At 42.6% G+C, this 22,698-nt stretch overlaps 1 protein-coding gene across 1 annotated transcript in view; it reads left to right on the forward strand.

The window, feature by feature from the left end:
• Positions 1-22,698, forward strand: part of si:ch211-246m6.5 (von Willebrand factor D and EGF domain-containing protein) — a 33,483-nt gene that overhangs the window by 7,707 nt on the left and 3,078 nt on the right. Inside the window, exons 6-30 of the mRNA XM_055228053.1 lie at positions 1,641-1,730; positions 1,800-1,935; positions 3,023-3,237; positions 5,929-6,002; positions 6,372-6,651; positions 6,721-6,923; positions 6,991-7,769; positions 7,836-7,972; positions 8,061-8,222; positions 8,956-9,060; positions 9,310-9,424; positions 9,892-10,151; positions 10,222-10,441; positions 10,688-10,825; positions 12,501-12,863; positions 13,548-13,712; positions 14,013-14,314; positions 14,947-16,018; positions 16,390-16,485; positions 16,959-17,054; positions 17,139-17,234; positions 18,078-18,173; positions 19,064-19,159; positions 19,252-19,347; positions 21,147-21,242. Coding sequence (XP_055084028.1) covers positions 1,641-1,730; positions 1,800-1,935; positions 3,023-3,237; positions 5,929-6,002; positions 6,372-6,651; positions 6,721-6,923; positions 6,991-7,769; positions 7,836-7,972; positions 8,061-8,222; positions 8,956-9,060; positions 9,310-9,424; positions 9,892-10,151; positions 10,222-10,441; positions 10,688-10,825; positions 12,501-12,863; positions 13,548-13,712; positions 14,013-14,314; positions 14,947-16,018; positions 16,390-16,485; positions 16,959-17,054; positions 17,139-17,234; positions 18,078-18,173; positions 19,064-19,159; positions 19,252-19,347; positions 21,147-21,242 — 5,488 coding nt within the window. The remainder of the gene's footprint in view (positions 1-1,640; positions 1,731-1,799; positions 1,936-3,022; positions 3,238-5,928; positions 6,003-6,371; positions 6,652-6,720; positions 6,924-6,990; positions 7,770-7,835; positions 7,973-8,060; positions 8,223-8,955; positions 9,061-9,309; positions 9,425-9,891; positions 10,152-10,221; positions 10,442-10,687; positions 10,826-12,500; positions 12,864-13,547; positions 13,713-14,012; positions 14,315-14,946; positions 16,019-16,389; positions 16,486-16,958; positions 17,055-17,138; positions 17,235-18,077; positions 18,174-19,063; positions 19,160-19,251; positions 19,348-21,146; positions 21,243-22,698) is intronic.

A 22,698-nucleotide genomic window follows, 5' to 3' on the forward strand; every position in this document is an offset into this window, starting at 1 on the left:
CACGCTGATGTTAATAGGATTTTTTAGGTTTATATAACATTTTCAAAACGTTCAAACGGTAACAAGGTGATCTAAATATGTTATGTGTTAGCAGTTAATATTCTTTGGAAGTGAAATACCCCTTCTTTAATAATATGTACATCCCCCCTACAAAAAAACGATGATTTTCTGTCGCCACTGATGAAAACTGTAAGGTAGGGGTGGGCGTATCGATATCAAACTATTTATATAACGATACTATGCAGTGTCCTGTTTGTCCTTTAGATCCTATTGAAGCCCTTTTGTACACATCTATTTACTTAAATCCCTTCACCTCTAAGGTTAGATCAGTATCGAGTATCAGCATCGAAAAAATGACCCCCCCAAAGTACTTGCATCAAATATCTAAAATTGTGGTATCGCCCATCCCTGCAGAAAATGGTTAGCATCCATCAGACTGAAGTAGCAACAACCAAAAAAGGAATATAGACCATATGTTTGTAGATCTACATTTTTCAGTTCCAGCACATGAGGATGAAATTTGACTGTAACTTCTGGTGGACTGCAAACTATTATAGATTAGTATAGATTAAACCAAAACATCATTTTATTGAGCTAAAAAAACACCAAAAATTCACTTGGGACCTAAGACAGAATGAAACATTTCTACAAAAATGTAAGCAGGTAAAGAATTCTCCTTTCCCATAACAGTGTATTTGTTCGGGACAAGGCCATGTTCCTCTGCACACTGTAAACATGTTGACTGCGCTGGCCCAGCTGCCATATTTGGACATGAGCTGGGTCTTATCAGTGAGCCATGTGCATGTAGTGCTTAGACCAGAAAGCACTCTGTACCCACATGTGCCGCCAGCTACTACTACTATGGAAGCATTAGACATGGAATTTCACAAGGTATAACTCCAGATAGTGTTTATGTATGGAGAACAGTCAGGCCTGATAGTGAAGCATAGAAGACAGAAAGTGGACCTTAAAAACACAGAGGAGCTTAACAAGTGGCCTTCAAACCTAATTCACTTTTAGTATTATTATTACAATTATTGTTATGTATTATTATTATTATTATTATTATTATTATTATTATTATTATTTTATTTTTTTATTTTTATTTTTATTTTTTTTCTTCTTTTCTTTCATCCCATCTATATTCTCTATACCTGCTTTTCTCACTCTATGTGGTCTTATACTTCTGATACAGCTCAAGATCATTCTAAATCTATTCAAGAAATGATCATTTCTGTCCTGTGAATGTGATTTTCTTTGTGTAGTTTTTAGTACCTGCTCAAATGAGTATCAAGTTTCTAGCTTTAGTATTGATTAGCATCTGATTTTCAATACGTTTGACTTGGCTTGTCACTGGTAGTTCCCTCTTTACAGGAATTGTTTCACGGTGTTTTTAAAGTTGGACTAAACACCTAAACTTTGTCCACAACCACATTTCAAATAGTGCTGCTAAAGACTAAAGGGGAGAGTGAGGGGGGAGGATGACGGGGTCTGGACATATGAGGAACAGTGTGATTGGTCTAACAGGTGTCCGGTGTTAATCAGCATTATAACAAAGTATTAGCTTTTCATGTATTGTTTTTAGCCTTACTCGAATTCACTATAGACTCATTCTCGGTGCTTATCTTGTGCTTGGACAGTTCTCTTGCAGTGTGTCAGTGTATGAAGCTAACTCCAGCCAGACTCGCTCTGCTGCGAGGGAGAGTGAGGCCTTCTTTGCTGGACTGCAGGTAATGCTCCTCTATGCTCCTTTTATGGGCCCATATCCCACACAGGAGATGACTCTGTATGCTGTACAGTTCTCTCCAGGCTCTCTGACCATCTCTGAGGACAGCCAGGAGCACAGAGTCAGCCTGTCCAGCACTGTACCTTTGCCCTGCCCAGACCGAAGCACACAGTGTGGGCTTCCTCTATCCCTGAGTGTCCACCAGCCTGGTCAGTCATACACTTCACTCAGTTTGAATGCACTTTCAACTGTGTTATGTTACCATTAAAAATGCTCTAGGCATGATATGGGATTGTCAAGTGATGATGTCAGTTCCGAATAAGGCGACCAGATGTCCTTATTTACCCAGGACAGTCCCAGTTTTAAGCCCTGTGTCTCAGATCTCAGTAGATATATCCAAAACTATTGATTTGTCCCAGTTTCATACAAGAAATGTCCCAGGTGTCCCCATATTTTTGACCAATTTGATCTTTCAACAGTAAAGATCAACCTTGGCTTGATATTTAATAAGAAATTGCATCTGTCGCATTGGAGATAAATGCTTCAGTCCCATTTTAACATTGCAGGGGGCACTGGAGAGACATTTTTAAAGATAGAAGTTTAAATCATATATCATTATGTCCAGGTCATCAAAACAAACTAATGCTACATTGGGTCCTTCCAGATTCGACCATTTTTGCAAAAGTCACATGGATTTTTATACTTTCAAAATGGCCGCTTCGTTAAGAGGTTGTTATGACCACACTCAGAAGCTTATGTTAAGTCTTTTAACAACTATGATATGTCCTGATGAAGCTGCCTAAAAACCTTTGGTCAAGTTCTTTAAAGTACGTTAGCTAGATTTAAATGACTGAAATTTGACCCAATATGGCCGATACCCTGTGTGGTTTAACTTTTCACAAGTACCACCAAGATAATATTCAGTGTTCCTAGTGCCATCAAATCTGACCCCGAACTTTCAGGTCTAATCAAATCTAAAATAGACTATACCATGGATAAGGTGGTTCAAATAATAATTAACCCAAAAGAGGACAAAAAATGAATGGATTTGTGTCTAAATTAATGCCAGGCTGAAAAACAAATGTAGGCAGAGGTAGATATTTTGCTACTATAGATATAAAACACATGTAATTTAGGCTGCTGTAAACACACAAGCCCAAAAAGCTATGTATCTCTTTTTTTTTTCATAAAATATGGCAGCTCAGTGACTCTCAAGTGTTAGTACCATTGCATGTGATGAATTGTTATACACGAGGTAAACTTTGATGGCGTGTTTGTCATGTGTGACTTCCTCAGACTCGGGGCAGCTGCCTAACATCGCCCTGTCCACGTGCCAGGTGGAGCTGAGGGCGAGCAGGTGTAACGGCAGCACTGCATGTGGGCTGGCGGTCTTCACTGTCACCGCAGTAACAGACTTTGCACGTGACCACAACCGTGCCAGCCTCATCAGTGCCCACTTTGGACCCACCTCACCCAGGTTGTGGAGGAACTACGTGCCCACATCTCTCAAGGTATAGGACTGTTGAAATGCATTGTAACTGTACAAACTGCTCTGATGAATAGTACTACACTACAGTTAAATACAGATCAATGTTTATTTGACCAGACGTAAGTAGGACTGCGTTCCACTGTAGTACTTTTCTAGCGGCACACTTTTACTCTTACTCGGTTTAAACATTTGTGTTTCTTGCACCGCTCCTGCAGTCATGATTTAGTTTCTCATTTTTGCTTGTCCTTTGAGAATATCAGATTTTGTGCATTATTTAATGTTTTGCCCTTGTTTTTACATTCACTTTAAATTATAAATCAGATGTTACGTCCTCACAGACCTATTCTGCAAAATGAACTTTTCAGAGCTTTTAACCATTTTATAGTTGTTTTTCTTCACTATTTACCGTATCAGAGTTGTATTTGGAGGGATTCGTGCATATCTGAGCCATTTTTAATTGCTTAATTTCAAGACGCCATTTTATGATTCATGCATTCTTACTATGGGCAGGTGTCCTCTCCACAGCTCTGACCTGTAACTTGGCTGGATGAGATTACTGCTTGGAAGTTTAAAAGCAAAGCAATAACCTCTCTGTGGAGACAAAGTAGGCAGTGGACCTTTTACCAAAACCCTTTGCCAGAAGTGAGGGTAATGTTAAGAAGGGCAGGGAGAAAATTCTGTTGTGTCCATAGGCAAAAAACTTCCCCCACATTACCAAGTATGAAAGTGGTGCGTGTGTGTGTTGGTGGTGGTCAGAGGGGTGTGATATTTATATTATGTTTGATAAACTGTGTGTAATTTGATACAGATGCTATTTATTAAGGATGCACCGATCCAATATTGGTATTGGATATTGGCACCGATACAGAAAGATGTACTGATCGGATATCTACTTTAATGATATCCGATCGTTAAAAACATGAAAAACAGAACTAGTTCATTTTAAAAGGTTTACAGTAGTCCAGAGTTATTCCGAGCATTATTCACCACGATGAGTTCATAAGCACATATAATTTAGCAAGATGCTAATATGCACTTCCTGACTCTCAGACAATAAAACACTTTATAATTAGATGCAGACAGTACCCAGTTGACTTATTGACCTCAAGAGCTGCTTATACTATATATCTATACTGGGACAAGACACATTAAATACGTGGGAAAAAGCAGACCTATTCTACAAAATGGACTTTTCAGAGCTTTTAACCATGTTATAGTCATTTCCCCTTGTCATTTCATTTGTGCATGTTTCAGCAATCTTGAATCGCATATTTTCAAGACGCCATATTACACATCAATCCCTGTGTTCTGGTGGCAATTTTCATTGCCACCAGAACACGCCCACTTCTCTGTACTTAGTTTGTTCTTCAATTAAATTTTCTTAATCGGTGACACACGTAAAATTCTGCAGCGTTGCATAGTCAATTTGGTACAAATAAAAAACGTTTACGGCGACGTCATCTCCCACTGAGCACCTCATTTGTTTATGTGGAAGTCAGCAGAGTTGTTATTTTTATTAAGTAATTTTAGATCAATATCGTGATTTAAAATGTGCATATTATAGCATATATGTGCATATTATATCATAACATATTATATTATAACGATTCATGGGTGTCATAGATTGTAACTATACAGTAGGTCTTATTTAATAAAATAAAATAAAATAAAATAATAATAATAATAATAATAATAATAATAATAATAATAATAATAATGTAATTATTAAGTCGTTAAAAAAACACAACTTTATGTTCATACTTTAATCATATCACAACACAAGTTGTATCTAATATTCATGAGAATACACATATATTTCTGTTTGAATAACAATGTGCCAAAGAAACAGACGAGACAGACCAGATGAGAACGTGTTAACTTCAACAAGTTAAAACTGTTAATCCTCTGAACAAACATGAGCGCTGTTTAACGGGGGCTGTAAATATATATGTCTCCTGACTGCGGTGGTCCTGGCGGGTGGACTGGCAGGAGGGGACACAAAGAGGGGGGCATGAGGCACAGGTGTGGAGCTACACAAACATGGTGGACATTCCGTTCAGGCAGACGGCACAGACACAATGTTTTGGCCTAAATAGGACTTTAATAATGGACTCTTGAGAGCGGTGTTGATATGCAAACTCCAACTTGGACAGGACTACAGATGTCCATGAAAGCATCAGAGGTGGTAGTGGAGCCAAAATATGTACTCAAGTAAGACTAATGTTACTTCAAAATAATATTACACAAGTAGAAGTACAAAGTAGTGGTCCAAGAAATTACAAAAGTATTTGGGAAAAGCACTAATCAAGTAAGAGTAGCTTAAAGAGTAACAGTTGGGACACAACATCTGATTTATATGATTTATAATTTGAAGTGAATGTAATTTGAAGGACTAAACATTAAATGATGCACAAAAATGAGACAAACTAAATCATATCTGAAGGAGTGGTGCAACAAACACTAATGTTCAAATCATTTCATATTGTCAACATAAAGCATTTGTCACTTGTAGAATGAATCACAATCACTTACTCAGAACCTTTACTCAAGTAAGAGTACTGTTACTTCAATAAAAATACCACTCAAGTAAGAGTGAATATATGCTGATACTCTGAAAAGTACAATTTCTCCAAAAAGTAAATGTAACTGAGTACTACACACGTCTGGAAAGCATGAGCGCATCCCAGTCCTGACCTTTTCCCTTTGTCCCCAGGTCATGGTACAGGACATCCCCACATCCATGTGCTACTCGCTGACCGACCCACACATCATCACGCTGGATGGCAGGTAAGTCACGCCACTTGATCCCTGCATTCCTCCACCTCGTAAATCTGACCATTTGACTTTACGACATGAACTACGCTCAGTTATGAACCTCTAACTACCCTCCTACTTCAAATGCATCTCAGTATTTCTCAGTATAGCTTAATAGTTATTAGGGGTGTAGTCAACAAATCTGACTTTTAACATTTAAATACATTAAATACAAGCGAAGAACTCACACTAAATATACAGGGTTTGTGTGTTTTAACATGTGTGAGTGAAACAAAACACAACTCTAGGGATGTTTTTGATGAGAACATTATAACATAGATCAGGAAATAACATAATAGTTTTATTCCTGATCCTGATAATAAAAGCGTGTTTCTTGTGCAGGCGTTACGAGCTGCAGCAGACAGGCACATTTGTCCTGTATCGAAGCAGAGTGAGGGACTTCGAGGTGCACTCTCGCCTGTGGGACTGTGGCAGCAGGAAGCATGCTGTGTCCTGCAGCTGTGGGGTGGCTGTGCGAGAGGGCGCTGAGCTGGTCATACTGGACATGTGTAATGGGCAGAGGCAGGAGACACGGCCCCGACTCACCATCAGGCCTTCAGGAACCCTCTCAGGGCAGAGCCGAGTCCAAGTGCTAGAGTCCCACCACGGCAAAAAGGTCACTGTAGGTACCACTTGTCTTATCTAACCACAGCCCTGTAGATGGCCCGTGTGATGTGTGCTTGTTCTGCAGCTCCTCTTCTCCTCCGGAGCCTTCGTCCGGGCTGACATCAGTGACTGGGGCATGAGCCTGTCTGTGCGGGCTCCTAGTGTGGACTACAGCCACACCCAGGGGCTCTGCGGGACCTTTGACCACAATTTCACCAATGACCTGCAAGGCCCCGATGGTACAGCTTACAGCCCACAGGAGGTACTGCAGTTTGTGGAGAGGTGGAGGTGAGCCCCCTGCTGTGCTGTCGTTGTGTTACACTGTGTACACAGCTCTTACATGTGTTTGTGTTAGGATGGCCCCTGGGGAAAGTCTGTTTGACAGGACCCCTCCCCTTACTCAGAAGGAGGACCATCAAAGGAGCTTCTGTCACTGCTCTGATAGGTCCAGCAGCACTATTCACACACACTGTTCTTCTCGTGATCATGTGGACTACACATCTGTCTTCCCCTCCATGGACACCACCCTGGAGTACCTGAAGGACACGCCTGAGCTTAGAGCCCAGTCTCTAGAGAGGAGGCACCTGTCTGACCCATCCCCACAAGGAGGCGTTGATGGAGAGAAGACAGAGGACCGGCTAAGGAGACAAGTCATCCCTGACCTGACTGACCTAACCGCCCAGAGTCACAGCTTCTCCTACTTCTTCCCTGAGGATCACTTAGCCTCACCTCGGCCAGCTGTGGAGAGCCACTGGCCCACCTCCAGTGGTCTGACCTCAGTCAAGGCCCTGGAGCTGTGCGAGCTGGCCCTGGTGAACTCCACTGTGGGCAGTGTGTGCAGATTGCTGCTGGGCCGGCGCCTGGAGGAGGCTGTGCAGCTGTGCATGCTGGATCTGCAGCTCAAAGATGACATGTCCTGGGAGGACGCTCTGCTGCCCTATGTGGAGAACGAGTGTGAGCGCAGGCTGCTGGAGGATAGGGCTTACAGAGCTCTGGGGGAGGGGCCAGTGGGTGAGGGGGCTGTGGTCACAGCTCTGCGCTGTCCCAACCTCTGCAATGGAAACGGGCTGTGTACAGAGGAAGGCTGTCAGTGCTTCCCAGGACATAGTTTCTATGACTGCAGTCTCACCATCAGTAAGCTTCTCCCTAGACTGCATGGTATGTGTGATATAACATGTAATAACCAGAGCCTGTGTGCAGGTCAGCCTGTGGAGATCACTGACCTGGAGAACAGTGGACTGTGTGACCTGCACTTCTCAGACTGCAGCAGTGTCAGAGTCTTTGGCCTGGGCTTCATCCATTCTGCTGAGCTGAGCTGCCACACCACCAGACTCATGGTACAAACACAGTGTAAATATGCTGCTCCCCTCTGTATGATGTGTCACTGACATGTGGTGTATTTCTGACATGTTGTGTGCCCTGCAGTACACAAACGGAGCCTGGCTCCCTGCAGAGAGGCAGAGGACTAAGGCCACGTTCCTGAGCTCTAAAGTCCTGGACTGCTCTGTGCCTACTCTAAGCAGTTCCTCTGGGCACTCGGAGGACCCCCTGACCAGTGAGCAGCCCTATGCACGCTGGGAGATCAAGGTGTGAGTCTGCCTGTACCCCGCCCTCAGACCCACCATCTGACCTTTCTCAAACCATCCCCTCAAAACTCCTCAAAACCCCTCAAGCCCCACCCTTCTATTTTTCTTAAAGCAGACATTTATTAATACTGAAATTACTTAACTCTTTTACAGGCTATGTAGGCTAAACAAAAATGCATGACACTTCTCTTTTCAATTTTGGGGCAACCTGGACATTATAGTTAGAAAAAAATACTAGGCTACATTAAATTTACACTCTCTATTAGAATTATTTTACGCCCACTACATCCAATTAGGACACCCAAAGATGTTTTCACAAAAAAAAATGTGCAAAGAGGACACCCTAACCCAACTATAAAGGTTAAATCTCATAGGCCTGTGCTATGTGTGATTTGTTAACTTATGTTAGCAGTTTGTCATTAGTCAATATCTATTATAATTTACGCACTGCTTCAGGCGTTTCCAGTTTTTATCTTTGTGTGTTAAACATGTGTGAATGAAACAAAACACAACTTCAGGTCTTTTTTTGAGGAGATAACATTACAATCTGTCTTAAAGCTCACAAGAATCAATTTGTGTAATATAGGACCTTAAATATAGCTGTAAGTGGTAAAATATAATTCCACCCTTGAAATAATCCTTGCCATCCCATACATTTTTCTCTACATTCGAACCTGCCACTCAGACTCCCTCAGACCCCCTCCTCTGCTCATGTCTCACCTTCTATGCTGCAGGTGACCAACGATGGCTTCCAGCTGAGCACGGGCCAGGTGCTGACGCTCTATGATGGCGTGTGTCAGCAGTGTGAGCCCGGGACCACAGGACTCTGTAAGTTAAAGGTAACACTGGGCTCCCATGGCCCTTCTGTTCAGGGTTCAACACAATGTGCTGTTTGGATATGTTCCTCTAATGTGACAAGGCGATGAACAGGCAAGTGCCCATGTCCTCAACCTTATAGATTCATTAATGATAAAAATTTCTCTTGTTTAACGTAATTATGTAATGCTCCCAGCTTCGTGGAGTGAGGACAATCAAATATAAATACTTAATACTGCAGTAACAAAATCCCTTGTTGTGACTGTGTACAGGAGGGCACCTGTAGCATCGATGGGATGTGTTTCTCACAAGGAGACTCCAGCCCCAGCAGCCCCTGTCTCCACTGTGACCCACAGCTCTCCACCTCCACCTGGTCCTTCAATCAAGGTACAGCCACACACAGGCAGACCCACCAGGGGCGCACCAAACCAATACTAGAGTGCATATGTAGAATGTACAGAAGGCATTATTCTGCACAGTGTGTGACGAGGCACTGAGGCCTGAGAGCAGGTCTGCTCTGCTGAAGAAGCAGCAGGAGCCACATCACATGCTCTCACACATGACCCAGTATCTCTACAATCATAGCAGACACATCACTGTTCTTTTAGTTTAGTTCTTTCTACATTTACTCATCAGTGACTGTGGTTGAACTATTACTATATTTAATATTCCAAAACACTAAAATGCTATAAATGGCAATCCCATTCTTGAAAGTACATTGATCCTGTCCATAACAGAACCTGGCTACAGTCACATGATATCTGATATCTGATGCACATATATGATATATAATGATATAATGTATGATGTTTGAACATGGACGTACAGTACATGTCCTGCTCCTTTGTCTGCAGGAAATGAGGCTCCAGTCTTCCACCCGCACCAGCACAGGCTGCAGACTTTTGCAGGAGAGAACTTTGTTTTCCAGTTTGCAGCATCTGATCCTGAAGGTTCTGCTCTTCTGTTCCAACTGGACCAAGGTCCTCCGGGTGCCACACTGTCCCCGGCTGGGCTCCTGATCTGGAAGGTCCCATCAGTTGATGAAGAAGAGACCCACTGGCTCCAGCTGAGCCTGTGGGATGAGTGTAACGCACAGAGCCGTGTGACTGTGGAGGTGGGAGCAGACAGGATGTTGCTTTGAACACAGGTTTGATGAGCTCTGTGACAGTTGTTCTGTGTCTCAGATCAGCCTGGGCCCCTGTGGCTGTCAGCACAGTGGGTCCTGTGTGACTGATGTGCAGTACCCAGCAGGCAGGGGGCGCTACCTCTGTGTGTGCCCCCCCGGGAGGACGGGAGAGCGCTGTGCTGAGGCCCTGAATCCATGCCTGTCCTCCCCCTGCTCCTCGGGGGCCTGCGTCAGCACCCACACAGGCTACAGGTGTGACTGCCCCCCCGGTCTGACAGGTGAGTCTATTCCTGCCCCCAACACTAATGTTCACTGACAGGCGAACCTCCCTCCCCCAAACATGACAGGTGAGTGTACCCCTGCCCTGTTCCCCACTCTAGTGTTCACCTTTGGCATGACAGGTGAGTTTCACCCTGTCTCTGTGCTATTTATCAATGAACATGCCACTCAAATGTGTCATGAGGTAAAATCTCCAGAGACATAAAGAACGGAATATGTAATGACCAGTATACGATTTCTACCAGGGCTGACCTGTCTGGAGGATGTGGATGAGTGTAGCCGTTCACCATGTTACCTCGGGGTCCAGTGCTTCAACACATTTGGCTCCTTCCGCTGTGGCTCCTGCCCTCGTGGCACCAGGGGCAATGGGACCATGTGCACCGGTGAGGGCAATCACATGCTAACTCACACCACACAGGCATCCCTTAGCTATCACCTTGTAGCTCTGTTTTTATTGATGCTCCTCTCTGGCACCTTTGGGTTTGTGCTTTTAGTTTGAATATTCTCTTTTAGTCTTTTTAAGAGCATTGGATCAGAACACTTTTTAAACCAGGTGTCTCCAACCTATATCTCAGGAGCTACAACTGTTTTATATTTTATACCATATCTAAAAATGAAGTATATAAAAGATTCACTAGTAACTGAGGGTCTGCCAGCTGCTTGTCTTTTGTCATTGTACTTTACATATAATGTAACATAACTGTAGGGTATAAGATACTGGCAGGGAAATCATACACAGAGCGGCATAACCAAGTGACGGGCATAGTGTACAGAAACATTTCCAAACAGGCAGAAGTGACGGGAAAACAGGATTATTTGGATATATTTCAAAACTATTTAATTATACTTTTAACAGGCAATTTTTTTGGACAAGCACTGCCCTGACCGCACACCATTGCCCTTTATTATTAGTCTGTCTGAATCTAAAAAGTTCAAAATGCTCTGTTCCACCTTGTGATGTCATGAAATGGTAGTTTCCAAGTTAACAGCTACCTTTAACCTTTTGTTCAGTAAAGATTGGAAATTCCATGGCTGAAATTATTCAAATGATTCTAGTGAAGATGTATGGAGTGTCGTAACCAGCGGGGCGTAGGGACCAAAGCTGCGAGACTCACGAACTTTTACAATGTCTTTATTCACAATAAGTGTTCATAGAAACCAAAGTCAAGGCCGGGGAAACGAGGCAGCTTCATAGCGTAGTGTCTGACATTACATAGTTCATTAATCCAACGTAGCTGGGGAGCGTGGGTGCGGGTCCGTGAGCGCAGAGAGACAAGGTGCACGACAGTGAAGACACAAGACATACCAGGGCGGAGGTGCGGGTGCTGGGGAGGTCCGGAGCTGGTTCTGGGGCGGAGATCTGGAGCAGGGCAAAAAAGGTTCCAATGAGACAAAATAGACAAACAAGAATCAAAGTACTAAGCCATGAGCATAATCACGTGAAACACGCGGACGTTCCGGCGCCAAGTGACTCGTCCGAACCCCTCTTATCCGCGGCAGGTGGCGTTGATTGCGCTGATGGGGAGCAGGTGCGCGTGGGAGGAGTCTGGATTCCGCCCAGCTCCGGAGACAGACAGGTGAGGGAGGGGGGAAGACGAGGGCACAGGGAGAGCAGAGCAGGCACCGTGACATGGAGAAACACAGTGGAGCACTTCCTGTATTACCACATGACATCATAAGGTGGAACAGAGTGTTTTCTGTTTGAGAGAAGAACTCAGTCTAAATAGGCAGGCTTTGTGTGTGCAGGCAGGCTTTTGTTTCATTCACATGTGTGAATGAAACAAAACCCTGAAACATGTGTGAATGAAACAAGACATGGCTACTGGTATACGTCTGATGAGGAAACACTACAACATAGATCAGAAAATAGTGTAATGTAGGCCCTTAAGTGACTGGAAATATTCCATTTTATTGACATGAAAATAGATTATTACCATACTGTGTTGTGTTTATGTTTTCACCTGCCATACTTTCGTAAATACACTTCTCTGATTCTCCCACATAACTCTCACACTACTAATGATTTCCATACATTAAGTTCATGTCTTTCATCCTCAGCTGATGTAAAGCCAGTCTCTGTCCCCTCCACACCTGCTCCTCACACGACCACCTTCAGAAGACCACATGTCCTCCTCCCACCTTCCAGACACCTGAGCACCCCCCTCCTGAGTACCCACAGAGTACCACTGACCTCTGGGAAGAAGAGTCCAGAAGCACACAGTGAGACTAAAATAGAAGAAAGAACCAAATATCCGTCTGTAACTAAGTCCAATTATTCTGAGAAGACACAACAAACCTTCATTGGGGTAACCCTGGATAAAGGAGGTAAAATGAAGTCTGGAGTGGTTTCTACAAAGGAATTCAACAATATTATCTCTCCTGAAACTCACCGATCATCAGGACTGCATAGACCTATTGTGGGTAAGTATAACGATGTCCTAGTGGTGTGGTTCGGTATAACATACATCCCAAAGAGCAAATCTTAATGCAGTTAATTGCCATTGCATGAGTATCTGAAGTCAATCTGAAGAACTTTGTAAATTTCTCCAATTGTCAATTGGCTCTGTACACAAGAGTAGCCGGCTAGTTCTGGTCAGAGGAATATTTGGCACAACCATTTCCACTGTAATATAATCTCTATGAGGCTGTTGAGCTAAAATCAATAAATCCTGACAAATCAGGTGGTGGACAGGGAGCTACAGGTGGATGACACTGACAACATGTTAAACACTTTACACCACCCTTGAACAGCCAATCAGGTCTCATCCTAAAACAGGTAGTGACTCACATAAATCAAATGTTTTTTAATTAGATGAAAACAGCATATAGCCATCTGGTATTTGTCACAAAGTTCTGCTTTTACAATAGACGTTCTGCAGGGAAAAAGGTGTTTTTACTCATTTATGAGAAAAAACTTGAGTATTTCAGCTTTAATAATTAGACTGAAGCTGTGTGAAATATGAACAGAAGAGTGCCTAACGCACAGCCCTGAGGTACAACTTTGGCCTTAGATACTCAGAGGTGTATTATAAAAACTCTGTATCTATATTTCTTCAATAAATTGTGGTGGATGGTTGGATTGACTCCAGTATTTCTCCATCTCAGGCTCCAGTATGCCTTTGAACGTGTCTGCGAGCTGTGCCAGTCGACCCTGCTTCCCTGGAGTGCAGTGCATTGATCGCAGACCTCCTCACGTGGGCTATGTGTGTGGCCGTTGCCCCCCAGGTCTCCATGGCAACGGGCGGGTGTGTGTCAAAGATCCAAAAGCAGGTGGGTTTTTATGACAGTGCATATGATGAGTTGTGGTGGGATAGAAGTTGGTGGGATAATACCTGTTCTAAATATCAATGATTTACACCAATCAAGAAGCAATTTGCAAATAAAAGTTGAAAAATACATTGAAAATTACAGGAAGTGAAGAGTCCTATTTTACAGAGTTCAACATTAATCACATCACTCTAGCGAGAATTCTTTCCAAAAGTTCGGTACAAATTACACGCAAGAAACACATAGAGTTACATAGTGAAGCTTTAATATTGCTGTCACATTCATGTTTCTTGTGTCTTTCAGTACCCAAACTAGTCCCACACACAGTGCTCAAGCCTGGACCACCTGCAAAAGACCAGCCAAGCCAAGTGTCCCTGCTGCACCTGCCCTCTCTACCCCACAGATACAGGCACCTGTCTCACACCTCTTCCAGACTCCACCGGACCAACGCCCTCTGGCCCACACCAGGGAGGGGAGGGGGCACTGGGAGGAGAGAAGTGGGACTGGTTCTGGCAGCCAACAGATCTGTCCTGGTTACTGCACAAGAGCCCAACCTGAGGCCACACACCACGGACAGCAGCACCAGCCCAGAGGAGAAGAACACTGTCAGAGAATTTTACAGAATATTTGGTCATAGTTTTTGTCCCTGTCATCCTTTTGCTGACCAAAATTGTATAAAAATAATCAAAAGTATCATAATGACTAAAACTATGAGTAAAATAGCATGCATTTTGGCAACTAAAACCAGGTCTAAAAGTAGATATTTGTTGACTTAAATACTGATATTTACTGAAATACTGAATTAAAGGAGCGAGTTAATGACTAGATCTAAGTTCCGCTTTTCAATCCCAGAGCCCCAAACCAGATCTTAGGCAAAGTGCTTCACCCACATTGCCAAGTATGAATGTAAGTGTTGGTGATGGTGGGAGGGGCCGATGGTGCAGATTAGCAGCCTTACTTTTGTCAGTCTACCCCGGGGCGGCTGTGGGTACAATAGTAGTTTACCACCACCGGATATGAAATGAATGAATAATGCATGAAATTATAAACCAACTTTGAGCATCTGAAAAAGAGCTATTTAAGAATATAAATATAAAAATATATGTATTCTGGTTAACTAAAACATAAATTAGTCAAAAAGTAAAGATTATCTAACTTATTTTTTGGGTCAAAATGAACACAGAACATACGGAATCTTATATGAGAACAATAAAAGTGAAAATGTTTCTTCTTTCAGATTAGCCATCCAAATGCTCATTTGCCCAAGCAACTGGAGACGGCATCCAAGCACACCACACCTCCACAGGCACCCAGACCACAGACCCTCCCAAAGCCTGTCACATCCCACACTAAATACCACCAGACCCCTCTTCATTCACCAAGAGCCGTGACTGAGGACCTGCGGGTTAAACCTCAACTACACAAACCACAGACAACTTATTTCCAGACCTCCGCCCAGCCACCAAGACCCCTAACAGTGCAACCACGGACTCCACTACAAACTACCAGATCTGTGTCTGATCTCCTCCATGCCCCCCTTCAGCCACCACAACCCCTGACAGAGGGCTTTCGAAAAGAGCTTCAACCACCCAGAGCTCAGATAGAGAAGCGGCAATTTCTAAGAACTCAGACAAAGCTTTTACAGTCACCCATAACAATACATCCACAGACCTCCATAGAGACCTCTAAATCCCCATCTGATCACCTCCATACTCCCCTTCAACGATCACAACCCCTGACCAAGGACCTGCAAGAAGATCCTCAACTACCCAGAGCGCTGATAGATAAACAGCAACCACCAAGAGCTCCGCTGAAACTTTTACAGTCACCAAGACCGCTAACAAAAAGTCCACAGATCTACATACAGACTTCTAGATCTACGTCTGATCACCTCCATACCCCCCTTCAACCACCCAAAGCTCTGACAAAGAAGCTGCACACTCCTCCACAACCTTACACATCCCTAACCGTGCTCCCACAGACCCCCCCACAGCCAGCTAGGCCTCTGACCACGGCTCTCTCTGCCCTGTCTCTTCCCCTGTCCCAGGCTTTGGACAGCTCTCAGCAGGTGGAATTCTCAGCAGATGGAGAAGAGGAAACGTTCATTTACAGTGCAGAGTCCTACTTGCCTCTGTTCCCCATGACCTCATCAGTCAGTAGAGGGGTCAACAAAGGGGTCAACAAAGGGGGTATCACCTGTGCCGATCAGCCCTGCTTCTCCGGAGTGCAATGCGTGGACAGTTCAGATGGGAGCTTCCAATGCCTAAGGTGTCCGGTCGGATACACTGGGGATGGTCAGATGTGTAGAGGTATTTTATGACAATGCTTATTGATATTTGTACATGAAGAAATATGGACTGTGCAAGTTGAATGCGTCACTGATATTTGTTGGAATAGGTTTCTAAAAGCTACGTAATTGGGGGTTAAATGCATGTTTCCTCTGGGTCTTCCAAGCCTATCTATTCTTAGTGTAATACTTTTTTACTCTTATTTGAGCAATTTCTTGGACTACTACTTTGTACTTCTCCTTGAGCAATATTATTTTGAAGTAACATTATTCTTACTTTGGTAACTTTTATTTACTACTCTGTGATGTTTACTAATCTCAGTAAATGTATAGTGATGATTATAAGACAAACGTGGAGCAGAGGCACTAAGCGTATTTGTGTTCGGTTTTCAGCTGTTTGTAGACACTCGTGTGGGAGGAACATGGAGTGTGCAGCTCCCAACACCTGCCGCTGTAAGACAGGATACACCGGCGGCAGCTGTGAAACAGGTGAGAACTGCACCTGTCCTCATCTATGAGACATGTGAGGACTGCATCTGTAAACAAAATATGAGACAGGGAGAACTGCACCTGTCCTCAACTGTGAGACAGGTAAGAACCACAACTATCCCCAAATGTGAGACAGGTAAGAACCACACCAGTCCCCATGGTGAGACAGGTGAGAATCACAATATGTGACAGGGAGAACTGCACCTGTCCTCAACTGTGAGACAGGTAAGAACCACACCTGTCCTGAACACACACCTGTCCCCATCTGTGAGACAGGTGAGAACTGTGAGAACTGCACCTGTCCCTACCTATGAGACAGGTAAGAACCGCACCTGTCCTGAACACACACCTGTTCCCATCTGTAGACATCATAGAACATACCTATCCACATTAGAGGTCCCCATGTAAGGACATTGTACTGATTATGAATATTACTGAACGACACTGATCTCCTTTGCACACCTGTGTTGTAGCTGTGTGTGACCCTGCCTGTGTGAATGGTGGAGTGTGCATTGCCCCTGCTGTGTGCCAGTGTCCCAGGGGGTTTCATGGAGACTATTGTCAGGAGGGTAAGTCTGCCTCATGCGCTTTATAAGTCCTGATGAGGTCAAAGATCAGTACAATCAGTCCATCTGCTCTGCCTGTGTGTGCAGCCATGTGCAAACTGCCCTGTGAAAACGGGGGCTCTTGTGTGGGACCCCAGATCTGCTCCTGTCCCTTTGGCTTCGTAGGACCTCGTTGTGGAACAAGTGAGTGGGACACATGGTCTGAACTAGTGCATGTTCTGCTCTATGCTCATAATGCATCCTGATAAATATGGTCACTTAGACATCAAAGAATTACACTACCAGTCAAAAGTTTGAACACCACCTCTCATTTATTTAGTGTTTGTTTTCTTTATGTTAAGTCAGTTTCTACATTTTATATACAGACAGAAGACATCAAATATATGATGCAAAATATATGGAATTATGTAGCATGAAAAAAGTCTAATGTTGCAACTAAATATTTTTTATATTTTATGTTCAAATCCTGGCCATCGTTTGCTTTGCTGACAGCACTGCAAACCCTTGGGCTTTTGATCTCAATGATGAAGTCTCCTGAAATGTTTTTCACTTCACAGCTGTGTCGTGTTGGTCAAGAAATGCCAAAAGTTCAAACCAGGGTGCAAAGCAAAGGTGGTTATTAGTAAATGTTTTGATTTAAAACAAGTTTTTTGTTATTTTGAGTTTATTTATTTTTTACTACATATGTGTCATTCATACTTTTGATGCCTTCAGTGAAAATCTACAGTGTAAGTAATCATGGAAATAAAGAAGAAAAAATTATGGAAAAATGTGTCCAAACTCTTGACTGATAGTGTAATTTTGCCATTAATTACAACTGGGAGGAGAAGTCAAAATTTGTAATAGTATTTTTAAATTAAAGAGGAAGTATAACAATATAACAATAAAAATAAAAGGTAACATGGTGATCTATTATGTAATGTCTTAGCAGTTAATACTCCACAGAAGTGTAACAAATCCTCTTTAAAGTCACTGTAGTATTATGTTATACTCATGTTGTTAACACTTTCTCTGTGTCCTTGACAGTGGTGTGCAGTCAGCACTGTCACAACGGGGGGCGCTGTGTCTCACTGGACAGGTGTGAATGTGCCCCTGGCTGGACTGGACCGTCCTGTGAGAGCGGTGAGTTATACACAGGAGCACAGAGAGACAATCTTATCAGACAATCTTAACATAAATGTAAAGGGAGGGTGTAAGGGTTACAAACTAGTGATAAAAGTACAGTTTACTGCTCTGAATCTAACTGTAAATGTAACTCACTACCAGCATTCATATTGACAAGACATTTTTATCTATTTTCTTTTTAGTTTCAGATAAAGAGATAAAAATCCCATAGTAATTTCATCGACTGAATTCATAATAGTTTTAGCTGAGTAGAAAATGTGTTTTTGTACTTTGACTCTGATAAATTGTGTTGCATTGCTTCATGGGACATGTACAGACATAAACTAAGTTCTACAATTCAATGTGGTAAGCGTTCAGAACCGGTGATAGAAATGTTCAAACAAATACTTAACGCTGATTGGTAGAAGCGTCACAACAGTGGAACAAAAAATAAATAAAAAAATCAAACAACGCTTTAGTTACATCCAGTTGAGAGAAAAGCACAAACATCTTCTCTGCCACAAATGCACACAACGCTTAACTTCTGCATGTTTTTTTTACAAATGAAATAGTCTGGATTTCTGCTAGAATAGGCCAAAGTACATCTGTCACCATGTTTGTTTTGGTTCGTCCGGTCTTGACTTCTACCCAAACCACAATGCATCTCAAGAGTCTGTGAACTTACAAAAATCATTAATTGTGCTGGCGAGGCTACTGGCTTTGGCATCTGAGAATAAAAAATAATTCTTTTCATTTATTGACAAAACATCTTCTTTTAATCTTAGCTTTAGTTGACGCATATGTATGTAGGGATCATAAGGATTATTTGAATTTAGTTTTACTGAGCACAAACTTCACATTGCCAAAAACTGCTCACTCCTGCCCCCTGTGGTCTATCTGTTTCCCAGCCCTGTGCACTCCTGTGTGTCTGAACGGAGGTGTATGTGTGCGCCCCGACACCTGCCTCTGCCCCCTGGGGTTCTACGGAGCTCAGTGTCAGAATGGTAAACATTTGTCCTACACTAGAAATCTCTGGTTATGTGATGGGGTCTAACTGTCCCTGTGCCCCTATTCCCCCATCGCCCCTCCTCCTCAGCGGTGTGCAGCCCCCCCTGTAAGAACGGAGGAGTGTGTGTGAGGGATGGCGTCTGCTCCTGTCCAATAGGATACTCCGGACCGCGCTGCCAGACAAGTGAGACGCTCAGATTCTACATAGACTCCTATCTCCTTCTGTACACTACCAGGACACGCTTTTTCATTTAAAGAGGGGGTATTATGCAAAATGGACTTTTTGGAGCTTTGTACCATATAATGTTGTTCCCTGATCAAAAACATGACTGAAGAGCTTTTAGATGCCATCCATGCATGTTTGAGTATTTTAGCGACCTCTCCCGGGCCCTTTTCAAACCCTCTTTACAGTTAGTTCTAAGATTCTGTGCAGTTCTCAGCCCACAACACCCGCAATTCTCCATAAACATACAAACGCATGATACAAAACAATACACTACAACTTCACAAATCTAATGTGATGTGCAGAGGGATGCACACTAACTGTGCTGTGATAGCGCTCTGAACGTGGGGTGACTCAGAGAGCATAAAAAACTAGTGAGTAAGTGAAACTTATTAAATATAATAATATGTTGTTTTTGGTAAATATAGTGTTTTCAAAACACTAAAAGGTATCATGGTGATCTAAATATGCTATGTGTTAGCAGTTAATACACTATAAAAGTATGAGCACATATGGAATGTGTCAAATATAAAAGTGTGAAATAACTCCAAGCATGTTTTATATTTTAGATTCTCCCAAATAGCCCTTGCCCTTTGCTTTGATCACTGCTTTGCACTCTCTTGGCATTCCACTAATGAACCCTGACACGGCACAGTGTGAGGGGAAAACCATTTCAGAAGACTTCATCATGAAGCTCAGTGAGAGAAGGTCAAGGGTTTGCAATGATGTTAACAAAGCAAAGGGTGAATACTTTTGAGGACTCTGAATCTAAAATACAACACATATTTAGTTATTTAACATGTTTTGTCTATGCTACATATATCTTAAGTCTCATTCTCTCTGTACCAAGGCCAGGTCTCCTTCAGTAGGCCCATCTCTTCTTCTGTATATAATGGGCCCACCTCTCATTCATCTTCTGTATATAACCGGCTCTGCTCTCTTTCTGCATATAAAAGGCCTAGCTCTTATTATAATAGGCCATGGTCTCGTCCTGTCTAAGATAGACCCAACTTTCCATATACGCTGAGTTCTCCTTCTTGATTGACCCTCCTCTCATCTGTTTACAATATGTCCAGCACTGCCTCTATATTTATTATGCCCTATATATAATAGGCCTGTTTCTCTCTCTGTATATAATCAGACCTGGTCTCATTCTGGGCCTAGGCCCAGTTCTCATTCTGCTCTACTTCTGTGTACAATATGCCCGGCTCTTTCTGTCTATAAATGATAGAGTGTATAAAGAAGTGGACTCAGTGAGTGTGATGTCACCCACAGCGTTTGGCTCCAGTCAAATGAAGCTCATCGAGGCTAGCAGTTATAGGGGTGATTTCCATATTTGGAATTCCGGGACTATAATGTCATATTTTACAGACAAAATAGCGAAATAAAAATACCAGGATCATGTAGAGCGGTTTAATATGAATATTTTAAAACCAAATGTTATTTCAGAGGGACCTGTTTAACGGCACAAATCAGCTCACCTGTTGTCGCTCCAGCTAAGCCACTTCTTTATGGTCAGATTGTGTTAAAACAACTCAGACTAAAGTCTAACTTGAGTAATAGAGCTTCAGACAGAGCAGTGCCTATAGTTAGCATCACACCCCCAGAAAATGTTGATGGCATCAGCTATAAAAACTCAATAGGCTAAGCTCTCTTGTCTCTAATAGGACCAACTGTCCTTCTATATAGACTCAGCTCTCTTCCTCTCTATAATAGGTTCTGCTGTTCTTTCTGTATAAAGTTGTTCTGTTTTTGTGCAGGTGTGTGTGAGCCGCGCTGTATGAACGGAGGGCGCTGTGTGGGTTTGAACCTGTGCGACTGTCCCTCAGGATGGAGCGGCCACACCTGTGACACACGTGAGTATAACCTCTGACCACTAGAGGGTTAACTAGGGCTCTGCAAGGACCCCCAATTTAAAGGAGGACAATTATAGAGCTCAACAGTCCTGTCCACTTCTCTGGTTCCAGAAGCAAATTTTCCATAGTATTTTCCCATAGACTTTTGGAGAAATTCAAATATTAAGAGTTTAATGGCATCACAGAGGCTATAGCGGCTTTGTGCTAACTGTAATCGATAACGCGTTTGTTTTAAAGAAGACCTATTGTGCGTGTGTCTGCTCTACAGTTACAGTTAAATCACAATAGCAAGATTTTTTTTTCCATTGGTGCCAAAATGACTACGTGACACTGCTGAAATACAATCGGAAAATGTAGGTTGATCAGCAACATGGTGTCTTGAAAATAAGTGATTAAAGATTGCTCAAACACGCACAAATCACTCCAAATACAACTTCAGAGGGTCAATGAGAAGAAACAACAATAACATGGTTAAATGCTCTGTACAGTCGGTTTCTGCTTTAACTCCAAAAAGCACAATTAAAACACAAGATCCTGCAAAATGTTTTAATAACTTCCAGAACCAGGGGGGTGGGTGGACACTGTTGAGGTCCATTGCTGTGTTCAATTACAAAAGTTCAAATGGTTTTCATGTTTTTCTCATTCTGACTTGGTTTGGTGGGATCGTACTTGTGGTAAATATTTATCATAGTTTTACATCAATGAAGTGGCAGTTGGTTTGGAAAGAGTGAGAAGACAAGCACAAAAATACAGGAAGTAGTGCTGAGTTCTAAAACAGAATGTCAACAACGCTATAAAAACTAAACGCTAAAATGCAGGAATGATCTACGTGCACAAAACAGTACTTTTCTAGCAGTTTTAGGAAAACAAAAGTGTTATCATTCATTTGGATGATTATAACTATTGTGTAATTTCAGTAAAGGCTGGTCCTTGGTTACCGTAACAGTAACAGTTACGTATGTCACATCTGCTGCCTGTGTCCAACCAGGAAGTAAAATGATGAACTTAAAAAAAACTTTAAAAACCAGGCAAGATTTGAATATAATCATGTTAACTATGTTTTAGTGAAATGATCACCTCTAATCTGTCATGTGACCATTTGCCTTGCCCACTCTTCTACAAAACACTGGACAACAGCACATTTGGTGGTCAAGTCAAACGTCAGGGGGTATATTAACGCCCACGCTTGAAATGAGTCCACAAACCCCAGTCACAAAGTGTTTACAGTCACAAATGAAAGGTCCTGTACCCGAGTGTGGACCATGATAAAGAAACATAGCCACGTCGTCCACTTTCTTCCTTCTCACTGATTTTAAACCATGACAGAGGAACAAGAACAGACCAGTTGGATTGGCACAGGTTGTAGCTTCCATATGGTTCTCATCTCTATTATTATGCATTTATGATATTACGGTTTACGGTCTCTTTTCTTCAACAAAAAGATAGTTTGCTGATA

The sequence above is a fragment of the Periophthalmus magnuspinnatus genome, chromosome 2 (genome assembly GCF_009829125.3).
Source record: "Periophthalmus magnuspinnatus isolate fPerMag1 chromosome 2, fPerMag1.2.pri, whole genome shotgun sequence".
Lineage (NCBI taxonomy): Eukaryota > Metazoa > Chordata > Actinopteri > Gobiiformes > Gobiidae > Periophthalmus > Periophthalmus magnuspinnatus.